Source organism: Acipenser ruthenus, chromosome 14, assembly GCF_902713425.1.
Source record: "Acipenser ruthenus chromosome 14, fAciRut3.2 maternal haplotype, whole genome shotgun sequence".
NCBI lineage: Eukaryota > Metazoa > Chordata > Actinopteri > Acipenseriformes > Acipenseridae > Acipenser > Acipenser ruthenus.
The window spans coordinates 16,559,548-16,582,281 of NC_081202.1; the positions used below are offsets into that span (position 1 = coordinate 16,559,548).

The following is a 22,734-nucleotide window of genomic DNA, read 5'->3' on the forward strand; positions in this document are numbered from 1 at the left end:
GTAACACAGGGTTAAGCAGAAAACCAGCTAACAAGGCTGTTAATTGACATCTTTCCCATGATGTCACAACCAGTAACCAGTAGAGTTTTTCATGCAGGTATATATAATTTGTACATTTCAGCTTTCTTTTGCAGGTAGTCAAATTAGCTTTGAGTAGCTATTGGAACCACTATAAAGAGATTACTTACTGTAATTTATACTTAAAAAACCCAAAAAACAAAACAAAACAAGCGGTATAGTTTGAAGGTAGACATGGTTCATTAAACCTGTGATGGTTTCAACAGATTACTGCCAGTTTAATCAAATGAAAATATTTTAAGACACATCATGGACTTTTATACTGCAATTCTCTGGAACTGTATGTAGACGGGCATTCGTTTAATATGCGCTATTCTTAAGATAATTAATTGATAAGGTCATTCATTTATTTATTTTTTTCCAATTGTAGTTTGATTTTAAAATCCTAGATTAGTTTTGCCATACATATGAAACAAATGTTTGATCGTGACATTGTAATGTGACCTGCAGTTGCATTCACATTCCTGTTAAATTGAAACAAGGTTCACCCCTCCCCCAAATTAAAAAATGTTACCAAACGATTAGTGCGGCTTTGTTCGTATGCAAATTGTACAATTTACATACGTAAAAATAAAATAGAACATTGTCCTAAAGGGAAAATGTTTCTGTAAGAATCTTTTGATCCCGTACACCTGCATAAATGGTATCCGTTACAATAAAATCTAAATTAAATCCCATATACCCTATTTCATTTTTTAATTATTTTGTATGGTATTTTACAGCACATCAATTCAAGGTTTAAAATAACAACAAAACAAATAAAGTATGTATTAACAATTGGGGCTTCTTAACAGGATTTGTGTGACAGGTGATCCTCGGATATACTACAGGTACAGCAGGGTACTATTTTATTCTGTGTGACTTGTCAACTGTTTACAACTCATTATTGTATATCAGATCTGAGCACCAGAAGTATTTTTGGCTGCTGTGCAAGCAAGTTCTTTTGTTGAAAGAATAACCTTTTGTACAATATTTTTATTTTTTATTTTTTTACTGTATTCTGTTTTAATACAGAGCACCTTTTTATATTAATATGTGGCTAGCAGGTAAAAACTGGATCGATTTAATTGTCTTCATGCTTTCCAAACCTGAAAATAGTGGGAGTTTGTTTAACTGCCTGAAAGCAAAAACACTCTATTCTTGGATTTCAAAACGGTTACATCAACAATTTAATTAATTAATTTAAAATAATTTGTCCAGAAAGGGACAAAGTCCCATTTTAAACTGAGTTTAATTAGGCCAAAAAGGTAACTATGTTTTTTCTTTGTTAGAGCTATTGCATTTCAGAGCACTAGTTAGGAGTTTTATCAGAAACATAGAAAATTATCAGAGGAGCACTAGAGAATGTGAAGGTTGGTCTGCTGAATACAAATAAAGCATTGAGACTGTGGTTCTGCCTCACAGAATCCACGCTGGTGGAAATGCTCTGATAAATGCACTGATAAATGTGGAGAAGCAGAGAACTCCAATGTAAGAGTCTGTCAACAAGCAGGGAAGTGTCCAGTTAGAGGAAATTTCATTGCCTGGTCAGACACAATGAAATTAAGTACAGTTTGCTGAAGTGAAATCAGATTGAGCAGGATTGAAAATGCTCTTGGGAGCTGGTGGTGATCAGTTTACACTGCATTCTCTGAAGTGACAGAGGGATTAATATCTTAGAAAAATATCTGTACTTATGTAGGCATTACAGGATTGATTTAAGTTTACTTTTAAATGGATTGGCTAGATCAAAAATGACTGTGAGTATTGCAGTACTTTTAAAGACATTTTCAAAAACAAAATCATACATTTAAGACGTGTAGTATATTTACTATATTTGGCAAAAGAACATTTGTTTGCATATATTTGCATTTTTGACAGGGCTTCTGTGATCTATGGTAAAAAAAAACAAAAAAAAAAACATTTATGTCCTTCAACTTTCTTTAACATAATTCAACTATCACATCCTGCTAGATTTTTTTGTGTGTTTTAAGACTACTACCCCACCATAGACATATTGTAGAGAGCTGAAAATATTTTCAGTTTTACTTCTAACAATGATAGGCCTGACTATTATTATTATTATTATTATTATTATTATTATTATTATTATTATTTATTTCTTAGCAATCATAAGCAAATACATTTCAAGTATTACATTCAATTCATGGCTTGTTTTTCTTCTTTTGTACCCCCCCAGAAATCCGAATTGTAAAGTATGTGTGGGTTTAACTTGGAAGTGATTTCTTTTATTAGGTCACTTTAGAAGAAAATGTCAGAAGACATATTTTTCAATGTTATTTTGTGCATTACTCATAGTTGGAGGTCATTGCACCGAACATGCTATGGTTACCCACAGCCTTCATAAATCCATCTTGCATTGAGCCGGGTGCAGCTGATGTTATCACAGCTTTTTCATTTACAATTCTAAACAGGGCTTGCCATTTTACTTTACAGGTCAGTGAGGGTGACGGTGAACCATGTGTATTATTTTTATAATGTAGCGCTTGCATAGTACAGTACTACAGTTCACTTCACATTTCGGATAATATTTAATAAAGCTGTGTTAAAGATTAGCTTTAGTTTTAAATACAGGTTTTATGTGTCATCTTGTTGTTTTATTTATTAATAAAATCCAGTAGTTTTTAAACCGGTTAAAAAAAAAAAAAAATCGCCAAATCTCAACTTTTATCAAAAATCAAAATCACATGTTTCATGTCCAAAGTTAATCCGGTAATGCAACTTCTTGATACTGTAAGTCACACATTTTGAAGTACATTTGAAGTGACTAAGGTTTTGCTCCGAATACTGCTGACAGTGGCAATGAGACATTTTAATTTAAATTTTAGTATGTAATTATTTCAACATTAAAGTGTTTCAGTTTATTCAATTATTCATAGCAGTGTTTTTCCATCTACAGTATTGTAACAGTGAGAATTTAAATATTAATTTAACTTATGCTTTCTGTACACCTGGCTTGTAAGTCCAGTGGTGATTGTATTCTGGCTTGCATGTCTAATCAGACTTCCCAGGAAGAGACTGCACTCGCCATGACCCTCTGCCTTGTAAATTCAGCTAATAAACATAATATAAGTGACCTGACCCTGAAAAGGTGTGTGGGAGATCTGCAGCGAATACCCTCTATACAAAATTGGCTTAATTTTGACACTGCAAACAGAAAAGAAAATAGCTGTAATCAATGCAGTAATGTTGTTGTTTTGCAAAATAAATGAATATCCACAATGATTAAAAATAGCAGTAGTGCATTGTGGGTGTACCATAGTATCGTCTCTTAACATTACTTAACCGTTTCTTTTAGATATGGCATTTTAATAAATTAGGTATTGCTAAAAAAAAGTCAGGGAAGAGGTAAGGAGTACTGGGTTTGAGAAGCACAAAGATATTTTGATAAACTCAGTTCGAGATCAAAGACTACTTGTGAAGAAATTTAAGACTGTGCTTTGGGGCCTTTTTTAAACTGATAATTGAAAAGTATTTATGCTCAATTCCAGTGATATTCTGATATCAAAAACCTTTGCAGATTCTAAAATGTTCATTTTAATGCTACGTTTGTGGTGTAACCAGTTTATTTCAATTGATTCTTAAAGGTGTAGGCCTATACATTGGAACAGAGTGCATGAAACTGTATTTGCTGTGTATGGTAATAAGAAAAGAATCCCTTTATTTTTGGGTTACATTTACTGACCAGGGTAGAATACTGGCCTGTATTAAAGTATTATTCTAATTGAAACTGTTTTTGAGGTAACACATTTTGGGAGTTTTAAAACATTTCTATTAACCAACCAAACAAAAAAACTCTTTTAAGGTCAGATTCTTACTGCATAAAAGACCTTTCCATGCTTAACTTGTGCCTGGGGGAGCTGGTGAGCTTTTCTCATGGGATAAATGTGATATTCAAGTACAGGCCGTTAACATACCTTAACCTCCAGCTTGTTAAACACATTTGTTTAAAAAATATTTACCCATGAAGGGTGGTTGTTACCGTTTCCAGGCAAGTGCTTTCCCACTGGAACAACAGGAATAGGGAGAATCGTTTTGTTTTCAGATTCTAGATTTACCCAAAACCATTCAGATTTTTTTCAATTGTACAGTAGCATGAAATATTTGTAGGCTTCCTCTATAAACATGTCTGCAGTATTGATGCTGGTTGATGTTTTACCTACACTGGTTCCAAAGCAGAAGCAACATAGGAGCTACACTATGTGGCTTGTGTTGCTAATACTGTAGATAATTGTTTAAGATGATTGCTGTATATATCAGACACAATGAATTTTAAATGATTCACTTCTGTACTGGGTATTTTTCCGCTTAGCTATACATTCTCTTGTTTGGATTTGATTGTTTTGTAACATGGTGGAGTTATGGAACATGTAAATCGTTCTAACAAAATATTCCCTGAAAACACAAATTTTGCTATTCATTGATCTACAAGTGTTGTTGTTAATAATAATAATAATAATAATAATAATAATAATAATAATAATAATAATAATAATAATAATATATTTTCATTTTGGTTAATCCCTAGTAGTTTAATTAATGCCAAAATCGTATGTTAAATCAGCCAGGTAGGTGCCTATAATAATGTCTGAAGTCATCTGTGAGTCCCCACACATTGTTTCTTTCTGTAACTAAGAAAACAACCTTTTCACACTACAGAGAAAAAGGTTAATTGAGGTAGATAAATAAATTAGAATGAAATATTGTAGGGCTGTGTTCGAAGGTTCATTCGCTAGCCAGGAATTCGAAGGTAGCTTTTATTTATTTATTTATTTTATTCTCGTTTGACAATGTGTAAATACAATAAATCACACATTAAATGTCAATTGCAAAAATGGGATCTTTTGATTTGTATAATGCATATTACGTAAACAAAAGATGGGTGCCGCTGCTGTGTATGGAGCAATGTATAGTATCCAAAACACTGGGGATACCTATAGTGGTTGTAGTGCTTCAGTAAACTATGTACTGAATACCCAGTGTACAAGACAGTGTAAGAGAAGTGTTGTGGTAGAATATGTTTGAAACATACAAAATATACGCTAACACTAATTTTAATTTCAGAAACTGAGCAACGTCCGCCCCTCCCCCCTCCAGCTCATGTTAACCAGAGACAACTTTTAATTTCTTCATTCACCATCTGGACTGCAAAGCATTGTATACCGTAAGCTGTATTGAAAGAAATGTCTCAAAACCCCTCTGATGTTTAGGATTTTTTTTGTTAAATGCCCAGACGACCAAAAAAAAAAAAAAATTTAAAGCAAACTGCAAGCGACTGTTGATGTATCATGGAGGCACAACCAATCTCCAGGGTCAATTGACAAGCGTAAGTTCATATTATTATTAATATTTTTAGGAGTTTTAAAATGTGACTGATAACCTGCTTGGAATCGTAACTGTTAAATAAAGCTTTGTTTTGCCTAGGTCCACTGCAGTTGTTATTGTTGCAAGCAGACTCAATTACGTGTAAATAAATAACATGCATTTTTATTTAATTATAAAAATGTGATTACTGTTCTATATAACAATTTTAAACAACATGTGACTCCTTTTATTCCATTTATATGGATTACTTGTAAAATAATAGGATTTTCAATCAAATATAAACAAGTAGCTATGGTGAAAATATGCAAATTCGTACTATTGAAGGTTCGAACCTCCCTTTGGTAATGTGTTCCGAACCTTCGAAGGTCAAAATGTACCCTTCGTTGCAGCCCTAATGTGTTGTATAACTACAGTACTAAACAAACCCTGCCAGGCTTTCAAAACATGAAACATCCATGACTGTTCTAACTGCTTCCACTACATTTTAAGAGCCTCTCTCAAACTACTTTATCATTGAAAACTATAAAGAGCAGGTTGTAGAACCACTGCTAGCCTGTGAGGGGTAGAAAAGCTCAAGAGGTCGAATGCAGCTGCCAAAAACTAGCCTTCAGACAGAGTATTATCATAACAGAAGTATTTGGATCACTGTGATGCTAATTAGAAAGCCACTTGGTTCATAATTGTGGTGATGAGTATTTCTGCACAACATAATAGCTTCCCATTTCCAGGAAGTGAAATGCCTCTAAACTATGCATGATTATAAATGATTATATAATTGTCTTTTATTAGAGCTTTAGACGACAACCTTTATACTTCAGTTTTTTTTTTTTTTTTTATAGCTTTAATAAGTATAATTGCGGGTTTGTCTGTGGATATCCTGTACTAGAGACTGCCAAGGGAATGAAATTAGAGTCTCAACGGTAGTTTTTTTTATTTATTTTTTTTATTATTATTTAAGTTGGATTTGATTTCCAAACTAAGCAGAACATATTCAATAAATGTATTAAATATATAAGTATTAAATCAGAAAATGAATTGCAGGCTTCAATATGTTTGCTAAACTGATCAGGGTTCTTTCAGTTGTTCCTTAATTACGTTTAAAAAAAAAAGAAGAAGATAAACAAACGGGCAGTGTTTTTCTCTCATCATCATATTGGCGTAAACAGATCTTTTCCAAGGTATGGCCCTACACATTTCATGGGAAAAAAATAAATTAAGACTACATTTGTAAGATTGACCTTTATTTGTACGTGTGCTAATACCTGAAGGCCCTACATCTTTAACAAGGACACTGTCAACATCAGCAAAAAATGCTGGGAAAATTCACACTTGATTACCTGTACTGTAGGCCGATTTGCATTGATCCTGGCAAAGGAGTGAAGAGCTGTGCTGATGCTGGTACAGTTGTCATGAGTTTGACAGCAGACACATTTCAGACTTGAAGCTGTGCCTCTAACTACTGTATAGGAAGAGGGTCAGTGGATGTGTGTATGCCACTAATGTACAGTGTATGATTGCCTATAATATTGTGCTGTGATACAACTAAAAAGAGGATATATATATATATATATATATATATATATATATATATATATATATATATATATATAAATTATTATTATTATTATTATATATTTTTTTTTTTTAAAATAACAGGCCAGGTAACATACTTAACCCCCCTGCAGGGAATTTCCTTGATGTCTGTGAGCAAGTGGATTTGTATGCCCCCACATACATTCTGATACTGTACATGCTGGAGGATGTCTCTGTGATGCCTTCCATTCTCATTCAGCCGTTTCCTTTTCATGGGAAGGGCAGACTCCAGGCGCCAGTCTGTTTGGTCTGCTGCAGCCTTGCACTTCTAGCACACAGAGAGTACATAACCAGGAAGATAAAAGCAACCATGCAGTGCCAATTAAGCATTTTGTTGTATTGCTCACAACAGACAAAAATGCACTTACTTATTGTTTTTGGTATGTGAGTTCCATGAGGGTACAAACTGTTTTAAGATATTGCTGTTTTTGTTTGTGAAAAGGTGAAGAGTTCAAAGATTTGTAAAGCTGTACAGCCCAGAAGTAATACATGCTGGCTGCTTTCTAACCCCAAAAAACAAGAGTTTTCACAAATATACCCGTTTGTGTGTTAATATTTTGTAACTGAAGTGTGAGCTTAAAAGGCTAGTTTTATACAAAGTAGTGTAGTGCCAATTAAAGGCTGTATTATGGGTGTGCTTATGAACATTTGGCAGATATATCAGGGTTGTGATTCCAAATGTGTTCTACTCAATTAGTGCCTAATAAAGCTGCCACCAAGTGTACATCAACCCTTCCTGTTTCTCTAAGTGCAGGGGGGAGTTGGGTTTGTCGAAAGCTGCCATTGCATTTTCTAAAAGTTCAACAGTATTTAGGATTTTTTAAAAAAATTCTTTACTTAAATGACACCGAAAATTACATTAGTTTTTAGAGTGGGAAAATAATATAAAATTCAGATTCTTAAAAAAAAAAAAAAGTATACGTAGGACCCTATATTATTTTTGTTTTGTTTACAGAAATGGCTGAATTGTTTGTTTGTTTTAATTTATTTTAAAAATACCTCCTCTGATTTTCAGTGGGTTCCTGGGGCAACTGCCAGCATGTAATGATATACAAATTACATAGAACAGTTTTCCTCTTACGCTTTTACAGCCTCATTTCAGGGTCATGACTTGTTGGTTTGGGCAATCATTACATTAGTGACTCAAACTATTGCAGTTTAGTCAGTAAGGCTTTCTGTCTGTCTTCTTCAAAGTAAGGTTTCTTAGTACCTGTCCTATATATTTTGACATCAAAGTATTTATTTGTCAGGGTCGGTGGTGTGCAGTATATTTTAGTATTTTAGTTCATGAAAGGCACTACACAATAAAATGCTGTATATTGCTTGTATTAAGTATCCAAGAATGTCATGTAAAGTTAGTCTTTCTAATGCAAAACTGCGATGCAAGATATCATCAGGTATTACTTGCTGTATTGTATTTATTTTGATTTTCATAACAGTAAAATCAATGAACATACCTCAACAGAAACTCTGGAAACAGTGAGCAGTGAAATCCTGTGCCATGACCTTTTGGTTTCTCAAGAGTCAAATACATTAAAACATCTGTTCATAGCTTTCCGATAACACAGAGACTAACATGACGTGTGAAGCACAGTAGTTTCAGATTTCTCCAGGATTTATTCTGCGTTTTGTTTTAGTTTTTTTACATTGGTAATAAGTTAATGTTCCTAGTAGAGAGCTGTCCAACCTTTTTTGACAAAAGCTGAGCCATACGACCATTGGGCTAGAATCAGTAAAATGTAAACATTAGATAAAACCTTAGTAAACTGAAACTGAAATCGCTTTTAAAAAAAAAAAAAAAAAAAGATTAAACAAAGGCACTGCTTCAGTATTTTTTTCTAAACCTGTTACTTTTGAGTGATACTTCTACTGTAAAAGAGACATTTTGGATCTTGGTGAAACATAGAGTACTGTATAAGGCCACCCGATCTGATTGAGATCAACCGATTGAATGGGACGTTATCGAGCAAAAATCATCCCACAGGAATGGGCCAGTAGGTACCTACTGGCCCATTCCTATGGGATGATTTTTGCTCGATAACGTCCCATTGAATCAACTGATAAGGCTCAAGTGCCAATGGACAGAACTCCTACAGTACAAATACATTTTTTTCCATCCTTGTAAAAGCTAAACATATCATTAAAATAGCATCCAGCATCTGAACTTATCAGGTCAGGTTAATCAACAGTACAGTACTTTATGCTGAAATCTATTCAGTACAGTAACTGTCAACATAAAATAATCATGGTCACTTACCATTTCTTACAGTTTTTATTTTGGTCTCCAACTGACCACTATTGGTTTTTGTGTTCAATAAAATTACATTCTAATCTGTGAAACTAGAAGAAACATTTGGTAATTTAGATGATAATAATAATAATAATAATAATAATAATAATAATAATAATAATAATAATAATAATGTAATTCAATGTACAAAAGAATAGAGCAGTGTAGTTCCTAGGTATTGTATATGTAAGCATAATCCACGACAGGGTGTGCAAGAAGACATATCTTGTGCACACATGGTGCATTTTGAACCACCCAGAAGTGCAGTAAGATATGTTTATTTTATAAAAGCAGTAAGATTATTAAACTTTAAATTCAGTTTTATTGAATGTATCCTTCTGCCTGCACAAAATAGTTCCTATTGTCATTAGAAGCCATACATTTGCTGGTAAAACTTACTACTGCTGAGTAAATTTTTTTGATTTTCAAGGTTATTTTTTTAAAGTGCAGTTTGAATGTATTATTTTCATGGCGAGGGTGAAAAAAACAAAACAAAAAAAAACACTAAACTAAAAATATAACTGCTTATTTACATGTTTTATACACTTTGGAAAGTAAAGTTGATGTTTGAAATCACTGCTTAATATATGTGGCCTGAAGTCCTTAACTGCCAGTATGGCAGCAAAGTTTTTTTCAAGATCTTGACCCAGACACACATTCATCTTCAGAGGTGATTCGGCCTGTAAAGGTGTTTATCCAAGTGTTTTTATAATTCTTTATAGGTGATATTGCCCTTTTACTATACAAGCAGAAAGCTTGGTTATAAATTCCCCAAAATTGATACAATTTAAATAATACATCATCTGAAAATTATTGCTTTACCTTAACTGGAACATTTGCAGATTGTGCTTCAAATTTAATGGAATAAAAAATAAATATTATAATAATCTACATTATACTAACAGCATGGTGGCATGAGTGTTTTAAGATAGTGCATATTGTTTTCATTAAACACAATATAGCTGCTCATTTGTAAGATGTGGCTCTGTCCTAATGTTTTAGGCCATTTGAAGTGTAGAGTGTAGATTAAACATTACATTTCTTCAGAAAAGCTAGTAGCTACAAATAAGAACCTGGTAGCAATTGAAATGCAATAAAATAGTTTTCCCTGGTGACCAGTTAATGATTTTTCTTAACATTTCTCCTCTTTTGGGGTCAGAGCTAAAATGCCTTTACCGGTAATACTGTCAGGTTTTGAAAGCCTTCAATTCTGTTGACCTTTGAGTTGAACCCGTCACAAATGTTAACATTTTCTTGACACAGTTTGTACGAGGGCCAGCCAGTCTAGGCTATTTTACTGGCGTTGTGTTTGAGGGATTTTGAGAGTCCCGAGGTAATTCTTTCTGAGCCAAAGTAGCCTGAACGGCATTTCACTTTAAGGCACGCAGGGTTCATTGGCAATGCCTTTTTTTTTTTAAAGTGTAATTGCTGAAAGACATAATTGTTGGAGGCTTTGAAGTAAAGGTAGTTTGCGACAAGCTATATAGTTGTAGCTTTTTTAAAATTAGAATGTATGTTTTTAAAACAATTTCTGATTTATTATTGTACTGTAGTTAGTGCTTCCTCTGAAGAATATGTGGGTATTAGGAAAAATATATCTATTTTTTAAAAATGTTTTGCCTAAATATATATTTTAAAACATTGTATTAAAATTCATTATACCTAACTATTCATTTACCAAGTGATGCATATTTCTCACGGCTAATATTTATTTATTGAACACTTTCTCCTTAGCTTGCCTCTTAATAATATACTCTATTTATTGGGTTAATGAAAGGCTTACTAGGGGTCAAAAATGGGAGACAGAACCAACTTAAAAGGGTTTTTACTTCAGCTGATGATAAGGGCACAGGAAGCTAGGTACTAAAACATATCGCCTGGCTGCTGGCATTCATTACAGTGAAAAGGAGGAATCATTCAGGGCAGTGTGTCACCACAGCGTACATGTATGAAAATATCTGTCATCAGCCAATGTTTATTGTTTACTGTTCTCAGCCTGGCGCCAGGCACTGAAAAAACAGAAGCCAAAAAATCACTTTGTTTTGGGGGCGGACAAATTCTGTGGTTTTGTAATCGTCTCTGATCAAAAGGTATGTTATTACAAACAACGTTGTAAGCGGCTGGCATTTCCCTGTTCAGGGTTCATGCATTACAAACCAAGCACACTAAGATGTGGGCGCTGGATGGTCCCTTCTGGGTTTTGGTCTGCTGCAGCCTTTTTGCTTTTACATACCAGTGTCTTGTAGTGGAGCCAGCCTGACCCAGGGTAAATATGCTTATATTTCCCCAGCCATTTGCTGGGCTTCCAATTCCCCCTTTGAGCTTCTCAAATCTGGGCTTGATGATACATCTTTCAAATAAAAACAAATGCTGGAGCCAAGGAAAGAGGTCATGTAAAAGTAAGGAAGTAGTGAGTAAAATAAACACTTGAAACAAGTTTACAAGTTTGATTTATGTGCAGTACACCAACAACAAAAAACAAGAAAAAAACAGATTCTCTTGTCAAATTATGCTAAATTATGCAAGTTAATTTGTTACTGAATGTAACCTTGAGCATAAAAAATTGATTTTCAGTCACATTTCATACACAGGTATGTTCTATTCATTTTGATTAACAGTTAAATTCATTTTATTATTTGCGAACATTTTAACTTGCTGCATGTTAAAATTCCACTTCAATTTTTTGCCCTATGTCAGTGATTCTCAACTCTGTGGCTGCTGGTTTTCATTCCAACTGAGTTCTCAGTTATTTAACTAGACCCTTAATTGAACTGATCATTTGCTTAATTAGACTTGTTTTACTTGTTTTCAGCTCTTAAACAGTTGCAGATTTCAAGTTAGCTATAACATTTAATAAGTAACTTGAACTCTGCAACTGTTTAAGAGCTGAAAACAATTAAAACGGTCTGATTAAGCAAATGATCAGGTCAATTAAGGGTCTAGTTAAGTAATTGAGAGCTCATTTGGAATGAAAACCAGCATACACAGGGGGTCCCCTGGACTAGGGTTGGGAACCACTGCCCTGTGTTACACTGCATTCAGTAAACTGGAGGACATGCATTCTTTACATAGCCCATACAAGTGGTGGTGGTGGTGGTGTTTTTTTTTTTTTTTTTCGGCAATATATGCTAATTCAATACAAAAAAATAAATAAATGCATCGCCCACCTTAATGGACAACACATCTGTGTGTGTGTTGTTTTTTTTTTTGCTGCCATCCGTACATATGGTTAGTGGTGGTTGAAATACAGTAACTTTTACATTCTACAGTACATATGACAAAAATTTAACCTCTACTTACACATTTCTTTCACTAAAATTCAGCACCCAACAAAATGTTTCACATCCTTGTTTTTTTTAAATATAATCATTAGCATTTGGGTGGTTCATACCAAGTTGCATATTTTAAAGAAAAGCTAATAATTGATTTGACCATTTTCATAACTACTTCAAAGGAAGACCGCCTTGTACACTTTGTAGCAAATTACAAAAGTTAAGAAGCATTTGCTATAAAGTGTCAAGCGTTTGCCCTTCTTTGATTAAAAAAAAAAAAAGATTAGTCTGTTACACAGGTATAGAGATTTTCTTTTTTAAAAACTGTCATTATGAACATACAGTGCAATTGAATGTACTTGTAAACTATACTGTAGCTATTTTAAATTAATGTTATTGTTTGAAATTCAATATTTTGGTTACTTGTGTATTTTTTATTTCCATTGCTAATAAGATATAATTCACAGCTTTTTATTTTCTTCTGTGTAACTGCTGATCTTTATGGTTAAGAATAAGCCTTAATTAAAATAGCATGGTCTTTATCAGACTATCTTGCAAATATATATATATATATATATATATATATATATATATATATATATATATATATATATATATATATATATATATATTGGGGCAGCAGTGTGGAGTAGTGGTTAGGGTTTTGGACTCTTGACCGGAGGGTCGTGGATTCAGTCCCAGGTGGGGGACACTGCTGCTGTACCCTTGAGCAAGGTACTTTACCTAGATTGCTCCAGTAAAAACCCAACTGTATAAATGGGTAATTGTATGTAAAAATAATGTGTAAAAAATTATGTAATTGTATGTAAAAATATGTGATATCTTGTAACAATTGTAAATCGCCCTGGATAAGGGTGTCTGCTAAGAAAATAATAATAATAATAATAATAATAATAATAATAATAATAATAATAATAATAATAATAATAATATATAATCAGTACATTTCGGCAGTTAAAAAAAAAAAAAAGATAAAAAACAAAAAGTGATTTCTATAATTTTGAATTGTTCTATTGAAAGATATAAATTAAAGTAGAGCTTCAGTTTTATAAGAAACAACACATTATTACATAACATGCATACAATGAAAAATAACATGCAAAACTAATTTCATAGTTTGACAAAAGTATTTGGGCAATCAACATATTTCGTATGAAAACCATTTGTTGCTAATTATTGGCAATTATCATGATTGAAAACCACCTGATGGTAATTATAGAATAAATAAATACATAAGCAAGTGCTGAAAAATAAATTGGAAATGTGTGATTTCAAAAAAGTAAAAAAAATGGTTAAGAGTATAGCAATGATCTAAAAATGGCAGTGATACAACTTAACGAAAAAGGAGAAACTACCAGAAAAATAGCAGAAAGACTCGGTTTACTAAAAAGCACTGTGTGGACTATTACTGAAAAACACCGCAGAACATCAACGACTGCAACTAGCGCCAGGTGTGGAAGACCAAGAAAGATTTCTGCAAAATCTGGAAGGAGAATCGTTCCAGCAGCCTGGCAAAATCCTCAAAAGTTCATCATGCCCAGTGTTAAACATGGTGGAGGTTGTGTGATGGTATGGGCTTGTTTTTCTTCCTCAGGCACTGGCGACCTTTGTGTTGTAGAAGGACCAATGAATGCTGCTAAATATCAAGAATTGTTGCACTCCCATTTGTTACCCAGTGCTAGAAGGCTTATTGGATGGAAGTTTGTATTCCAGCAGGATAATGACCCTAAGCATTCTGCGAAGTCTACAAAGGAATTTCAGAACAAAAGGAAGGTTACAGTTATGGATTGGCCTTCTCAGTCCCCAGACTTGAAACCCATCGTGATGTTGTGGAAAAAGGAAACCAAAGTCGATTGCAGAACTCAAAGGTGTATGTGTTGAAGAATGGGCAAAAATATCTCTGGAAAGATGCCAGGAACTGGTTTCAAAAGGAAGCACAGGGTGGGCACACAAAATACTAATGTAAAAGGTCCCCAAATACTTTTGTGAATGTATGAAATTTGTTTTTGCATGTTATTTTTCATTTTATGCATATTATGTAATAATTTGTTGTTTTATTATAAAGCTGAATCTCTAGTTTATATCTTTCAATAGAACAATTATAGATTATAGAAATCACTTTCTTTTTTTGTAAATGGGTTTGTGGTCCTGGTCGAGTTACCACACTCTTTTGTGATCTTCAAATTCCTCTTTGTCATCTTCAGTGGTCCTTCAGAATAATTCAATACTAGACTGCAATCATTGCTACACTGGTTCGAAAAACAGGGTTTCTTCCTTTTACTTTTTAAAAAATCATTTTAATTAAACATCCCTGTAATTGGAGGAAATAAATACTCTAATTACATACTTCATATTTGAGACTCTGTAACTTAATATATGGATATCTATAATAATCTACATATTCAAAAGTCACTTGGATCTGGGTTAGTTTTTGGCATGTTCTTCTGTTTGTAAATCAGTGCCTGTTATTAGTTTTTGTTTAGTTTGAAAACCAATACTGTTTCTGTGATGTAGGCTGTCAGCAAAGCGTGGCCACCTGAAGTTCAAGCACACATTGCAAATGTATACTTTCAGTTGTGTTTTCAAAGTGGCAACCTTCTGCTAACATTATCTTTGACACAAGAGCAAAATCGCTGAAATCATTACAGCAGGTAGCTTGGGCTCAGAGATCACCTGCCCTTATCAGCCTTTTTAAGTAAAACCCCTTTTCAGCAGGTGTGCACCACCTCTTGACAGCATCTTTCATACTATGAGGATTAGCAAGGAGCCATTGTTCTGACCTGTGGTTGGTGGGTCACTTGCAGCTTTTTGCTCAGGCTATAATTGTCTTTCTGTGTAGCTTTATTTCCAAAGTGGTCCTCTTGTGTTGATTGCTTAGTGTGTTAGTAGGCACCTTGGGTTAAAGAGAGATTTAAGATGTGTTTTTGACCTTTTGCATATTCTAAATTATTACCTTAATTTTGTTTTTGTTTTAGTACATTCAGCCATTGTGTCAATTGTAGGTTTAGTCTCTGTAAAGATGTATTTTATAATTAATCCTATATAAATGATTACGTATTGGAAGAGTTACATTTTACATGGCTGACATACAGTCTGTGCTTTATCTAGCCGACATAGAGGGCTACATTTTGGCACTGTCACAGAACAAGCCACGATGAACACTGACAAAATATACCGCATAGGGGCACAGTTGAAGCACAATCTCACTTGGATAATTACCAATAAATGTTCTCACCCAGTAATACACTACAATTTTGAATTGATGACCTGAGCCTTTAACAGCACCCCTATAACAGAATTTGGCTAGATAAGTCACAGTATAGATATACTGTACCTCAAGCCAAGCAGCTTTATGCCAGCCCTGTATATAAAGTTATTTGGGACTTAAAACCTATTGAGCCTTTTTCATTCTCGATGTGGGAATTCATCTGAAAATGAATGAAAAAATCCTTAGAAGTGTTTTTTTTTTTTTTTTTAATTATGAGAAAATGGACTGTGTATCTTTAAATAGACTAACCATCATTAAATAATTACAGCAGTCATTAACATTAATAGAATACTAAGGGTTATCTGTCGGTTAATACTTTGGTAATAGAATTGGCCCTCTCCGCTGTCTCCGAGTTTTCTCTTTGCAGTGGCTGGTGTGCAGACAGAGCTGTACACAGAAGTGATTATGGGAAATAAGGGAGCCACTTGAGGCCAGCTGAGAGAAAAGTAGACCTTATCTCAACCAATTAATCAAGGAACTCATATTGTGGGGCAATTATTCAAAGCTTATTCTAAAGTAACTTGTAGCCTGAGGTTCAGAAACTTTTTCCAGAATTTTTGTCAAGGTCGTGAAAGGACTTTGGGCCTGGTGCTGTCACTTGGAAGGAAAGCCTGATTAAAAGGAAAATGGAAGTACCAAGGGTAAAGTGTCAGATCACATACAGTAGCATTTCTGCTTGAACAAGTGTGTTTTAGTTCTCTATCCTGAATAATGTGGGCACCTTTTTACAGTTCATTCTCTACTAATGCGAGTGTGCAATTAACATTCCTCAATGGCAGTACTGTGAAATGAGTGGTGGAAAAAACATTAAAGCGTACCAGACTTTGATGTAATTCTGACTGTTTGTTTTTGGTGGCATCTATGGAGCACACAAACCTAGATTGGGCTTTTGTGCCCGTGACAGGGCAGCTAAAAAAATGTGCATTGTAGTTATTAATATCAGGTGGTTATTATTTTATTGGTTGTTTATACAATCCATTTATAATTTAAATAAAAAAAAAAACAATCAGGTCACATCTGTTCTGAGACGCCATATCCCATTTTTTACCTACTGACAGCAGCAATACTGCAATTTTAATTAAGCAAATATCTTTTCCAATATTATTCATGTTAAGTGCCATCATATGTTATTTATTGGAGCTTCTTTATCATTTGATAGTCGATAGTTTCCTCTTTTGAAATAAACAATAAATGCACACAGCACATTGCAAGCAAATGTTCCTCTTGCTATAGGTACATCACCATGAGTAGAAATATTTCAAACGTGTTCCCTAGAGTTTAGTGGTTACTGTAGCTTAGTAAAAAGTGTACTCTGCACTACCAGTGCTATTGTACTGTATATTTTAAAATAAATACTTAACAAAAGTACTCTTTACTTCAAAAATATGCCATGAACGTTATGATCACAAAGAAACCAGGGGTGGTACTGCCATTGTGGTTACATTCTAATATGGGTCACAAAAAGTGGCCTAGCCAAATTCTATCCACGAAGAGATCTTCAGTCCCCTGATACATGAGGACATCTTTGTAAAGTTGTTGTATTTTCTCTTATCGTTGTCTTGCTTGCCTTTTATTAGCAAAAAAAAAACCAAACCATGAATAGCAGTGCATATCAGTCAGCCACAATTGTATATCTGGTCTCTCGTGTATAGAGAAAATACATCTTTACTCCACACAAATTAGTAATATTATTCTTGTTTATGTTAAGCATTAAAAAAACAGTGGTAAGATATAATCACAAATAGACAACTGTGCCCTTAAAATGACTCAGTTGACTGCTTATCTTGCATTGTGTAATTCTACTGTATTTGTCCAGCTAGACATTGTGTATTGCATTCACTGATACAATAGATGGCACATACTGTTTCTGGGTCCAAAAAAGGTAATAAAATGCAAATAGTACTTGTGCTGTTTAACAAATTAAATGTCAGAATATAAAATATTGGCAGTCTCATTTTATTGCAAGAAGGAAACAAATACATATTCTTAAATGCAATTCTTATTATACAGTACTGCAGTAATCCTAGCTGAACAAAGACCAGTGATTAACGATAGCAATTTATTGTAGCTTGTAGAAGGGAAGGAAGAAGGGACATCATTGTTATCATATTTCATATCATAAATAACAGAAGAGAGCCAATCAGAAAACTCTGGTGATGTCAACCAAATAACCTTTGAGAACAATTACCATAGAGTGTAGCCAAAAACCCTAAATTCATAATGTTATCTTATCCCTTCTATGGTTATAGGATACAGCTGTATTAACATATAGATTAGTCCATTTATAATAGTTGGTGTCATTTCAGGTCGTCTTGTTTAAAAAAGCATTTTTAATGTTTAAATTGTACAGAACTGTATGTCGAAGTGTATTATGAGAGATTGTAGTGCTGTATAGCATTTATTTTTTGCTCCCCTCTGAACTATATCGGGTTGAAACACATTTTAAGATAATTCCCAATAGTATAGAAAATGTGAGTGTAATAGGCAGCAGACAGAAATCACAAGACATACTGTAGATATTATTAGAGATGTCAAATACTGTAAAATATATCCTGTTCCTGTATTTTTTTTTTTTATCTTTGCTACTTGTTCAATATCATGCCCCTCTTTATTAACTGGAGTGCCTTGTTTAAGTCATTACAGAGCATTACAAGTGTTTAACTCCTCCAAAATCATCACAATTAGTGCAAATCTAAACATTAGACAAAAAATTGTTGATTTGACAGATATGCTATTGTACTCTGTTCTCAGTGTACTTCAAATTGTAAACCTATATTCTATATTTTTTTTCAGTTTTTATTGAAAAGAATATTCTTTTCATATTGTTAAGAATAGGCTTCAAGTTATAGACTCATCACCAGTGCCATGACATTAATTATTTTTTAGGTAGATCAATTATTTTCAGAGAGCAGATCAACCCATCTTTCAGCTGACTGTAGCAACTTCAATACAAGTCCTTTACCTCATAAAGGGGAAGGCGTAGTGTTGAATTTCAACACCATTTCACTTAATTTCCTGTAGTGAGTGCAGACAACTTTCCTGTGGCTTCTTTAATAAAGGTACCCCTACTATAATTAGGGCTTATTGAAAAGTCTCTACAATGAAGAGGAAATCATACCAACTGAAAGGCGTCTATTGAGGAAAGTAATGCGTGAGAGAGTATTATTAACCCATTTGTTTCTTTTGTGTGTGTATTTCATTAATTTGAACACACTTATTTTAAGACTATATATATATATATATATATATATATATATATATATATATATATATATATATATATATATAATATAAAAAATTACACATACAGCATTGAACATTTACATATGTTTTAATAAGCCTTACTTTTTTAATATCTTCTGCAAAAGTGATGCATTGAAATGTATCTGTTAATGTGATCCTTATAGGCTGCAGATTTATAATGATTTAAATAAAAGAAAATGTGCACACTATAATTTTCCTATTTCCTGTTACAGAAGAGGAAGAGGAGCAGGTTCCTACAGATGGTGGCACCTCAGCAGAAGCCATGCAGGTTCCTCTTGAAGAAGAGGAAGAAATGGAAGAGGAAGAGGATGTCAATGATGAGAACTTTTTGGGCAAGAGACCTTTGGGAAGTCCTGACTCCATGGAAATGCCAGTCATGAAGAGACCACGATATGCAGGTCTCAAAACAGAAAGCCCAGAAGGGGGGATGGAACCAAGAGAGCCTCTTATATCCATCAACCCACAAAAGGTGCCACCCATGCACTCTCCTGTAAATACACATGATAGTTCCGGGTCTTTGTCTAGATCCCCTGAGCCCCTGGTTTTGGCACCACCCTCTAAAACACAAATGCCTACCCCGAAAACAGACTCTAAGCATGGTATTCCTAGAGCAAAACCAAAAATAACTTCGCCCGGACAAAAAGCTAAATCCCCTAAGGGGTCTAATTTGACTTCTGCTACTGGAAGTCCTATACGATCTCCAAAATCTGGACCTAAAGAGAAAAAATCACCAGGGCGAACTAAAAGCCCCAAAAGTCCCAAGGTTTCGTCGCATTCCGCAGAGAAGGTGGACACCCCAACAAGAACACCTTTAGCAGCACTGAGTGAAAAGATGGGAAAAGAAAATATACATTCAAAGCAAGGGCAAGCAACATGTGAGACAGAGAAGCAAACTACCGATAATCAGTTAAAGACATTTTCTGTGGCTGATAACACAATTGATGACTCTATTGATGCAGTGATTGCCTGGGCTTGTGCAGAGAGGGAACCTGACCCATTCGCATTTTCATCGGGGTCTGAATCGGAGGGGGAAATCCTTACAAGTCCTAGACGACTTACGATTTCTGAGCCAACGACTCCCAAGTTGATGCTAAGCACAAATAGCATCAGTAAGGGTAATTCAACTCCTGTTCCATCTAGTTCAGATAACTCCTGGACAATGGATGATTCAATTAATGAGGTCATCAGAAAAGTAAACTTGGGCACTCCTTCAAGTGTACCTTCCAATCCTCCATATTTATCCTCGCCCTCTGCTTCACCACCAACTCCAGAACCACTTCTCAAGGTCTATGAGGAAAAGACAAAGCTGGCTGCTTCAGCGGATGTGAAGAGAAAACTGAAAAAAGAACTGAAGACCAAAATGAAGAAGAAGGAAAAGGAAAAACAGAAAGAGAAGGATAAGGACAGGGATAAAGAAAAAAGTAAGGAGAAAAACAAGGAGAAAACCAAGGAGAAAGATAAAGACAAGGATAAAGAATCCAATAAGGAGGCCAAGATACAATGGAAGGACTTCATCAAAGAGGAGGACCATGAACCTATCAAATTCAAACTCAAGGACTTTGAAGAGGTGGACACCAAGGCTAAATCAAAAGAAGGTGGTTCAAAAAAGGACAAAGAGAAACGCAAGGATAAGAAGAAAGATAAAGAAAAGAGTAAAAAGGATAAGGAGAAGAAAGAGAAGGGAAAAGATAAAGTTAAGTTGGAGAAGCTGAAGATTCCTTCAGTGCCTCTCCTAATGTCTCTTAAGGAGACCTCATTGCCACTGTTCAGCACCCCTACCAGTGTTAGGCTGTCATCCATGTTGCCTTCATTGTCATCTATGCTCCCTGAAAAACTGTTTGAGGAAAAGGAAAAACCTAAAGATAGGGAGAAGAAGAAAGAGAAAAAGGAAAAGAAGAAAAAGAAAGAGAAAGAAAAGGACAAAGACAAGGAAAAGGAGAAAGTGAAAGAGAAGGAAAAGGAAAAGAAGGAGAAGGAGAAGGAGAAGGAGAAGAAGGAAAAGGAGAAAGAAAAGCACAAGCATGAAAAGGTAAACTACTTTACAGTGCATAGTCGAGAACAATATATATATATACACACACATATATTAGGGCTGTCAAGTGATTACATTTTTTGATTGGTTAATTTATGGGCATTAGTTGATTTAATCGATCTGTGCACATATGCAACGATCTTATAGTGGCTGTCCTGCAATAATACAAAAAAATCAATTTATGGGGGGAAAAAAAAAAAAAAAGCCCAGGGGGAATTTGGTCTTTTTAAAAGCATTTTTTAAATTATTTTTATTTTAGTAAATGTAACACATTTTCACAGAACAACCGTTCTTTCGGGCCACTGTCAGTCACATACCTAAAAACACAAGACAGCTGAGTTGCGTTTCCAACATCAGTTGTTTAATCTACCATTATAGCTACATACTTGGCTTCCTTCCTGTACTTCTGCATCTAGCACAACCTGAGGCATCGAAGAGATTAAGCCATTCCGGTAAGCCACGGATACCTTTCATAATTTGAATTTTGGAAGTGGCGAGTATATCCCTTCCCTTCATGTGTTAGTTCAGGTATTTGTGGTGTATACCTCCATTTTTTCTGAGAAAGTTCTTTTTGAAATTTGATTTTTAACCAAATCGACTACAATGTCTCCATTGTCCTTATGACTTTTTTAATTTGTAAAAAGCAATTTGAACTATTACTTAGAAGTTCTCAATATAATTCTCAATAACAGTCTCTATAATAAGCAATATCGCTCAAAATTCAGCTATTCTTACACCGTTACCCTAGCATATTTATATCCCGCCTCTGCTCACTAATGATTGGACAGCTACAAAACCAGGTCAGATCTTTGACTTTCCTATTGGTTAAATTTCCAATTATGTCCTGCCTCTGCTCACTCATGATTGGACACCTGCAGAACAAAGGGCAGATCTTTGACTGACCCATTGGTTAAACCTGCTAAATGCCTTCAATTGTTTATGTCCCGCCTCCACTCACATACGATTGGACTGCCGCAGAGAAAATGCAGATCTTCCATTGGTTGATTTTATTTTATTATTATTATTATTATTTATTTCTTAGCAGACGCCCTTATCCAGGGCGACTTACAATTGTTACAAGATATCACATTATACATTATTTCACATTATACAGATATCCCATTATTTTATGTACAAAAATAAAATTCTGCACGTTTAAAGTTTGAAAGTTTAACACAATGAATACATGTTGAGTGACATATTTTCTTCTTGGATAAACAATGTATACCGAGCATCAAAAGAAACTTATCACTATTATAACACATATATTTTCGAAAAAAATAAGGTATATAAATGATGGACATTGACAAGCTCGACAGATCATTTTGCAGCATCTTTGTGATGTCAATTGTTAATCAGTACAATAAAAAGTCACTGCACCTGCTCTAAAACAGTGTTTGCCATTTTTTTATCACATCTAGTGAATTTTATCCAAATATATAAGTGGTGAGTTGTTTTTTTTGACACTCAAATATAAGTGATACGTTGCTTTTGATGCTCAAATATAACTGATAAGTTTCTTTTGATGCTCAGGATAGATTATTTATTTATTTATTTATTTATTTATTTATTTATTTATTTATTTTAAACA

The 22,734-nt window shown here is 34.2% G+C and overlaps 1 protein-coding gene across 1 annotated transcript in view; it reads left to right on the forward strand.

Moving 5' to 3' along the window:
• Positions 1-22,734, forward strand: part of LOC117419367 (transcription initiation factor TFIID subunit 3-like) — a 58,619-nt gene that overhangs the window by 18,283 nt on the left and 17,602 nt on the right. The window contains exon 3 of the mRNA XM_034032061.3: positions 19,324-21,140. Within this exon, the coding sequence (XP_033887952.3) occupies positions 19,324-21,140 (1,817 nt within the window). The remainder of the gene's footprint in view (positions 1-19,323; positions 21,141-22,734) is intronic.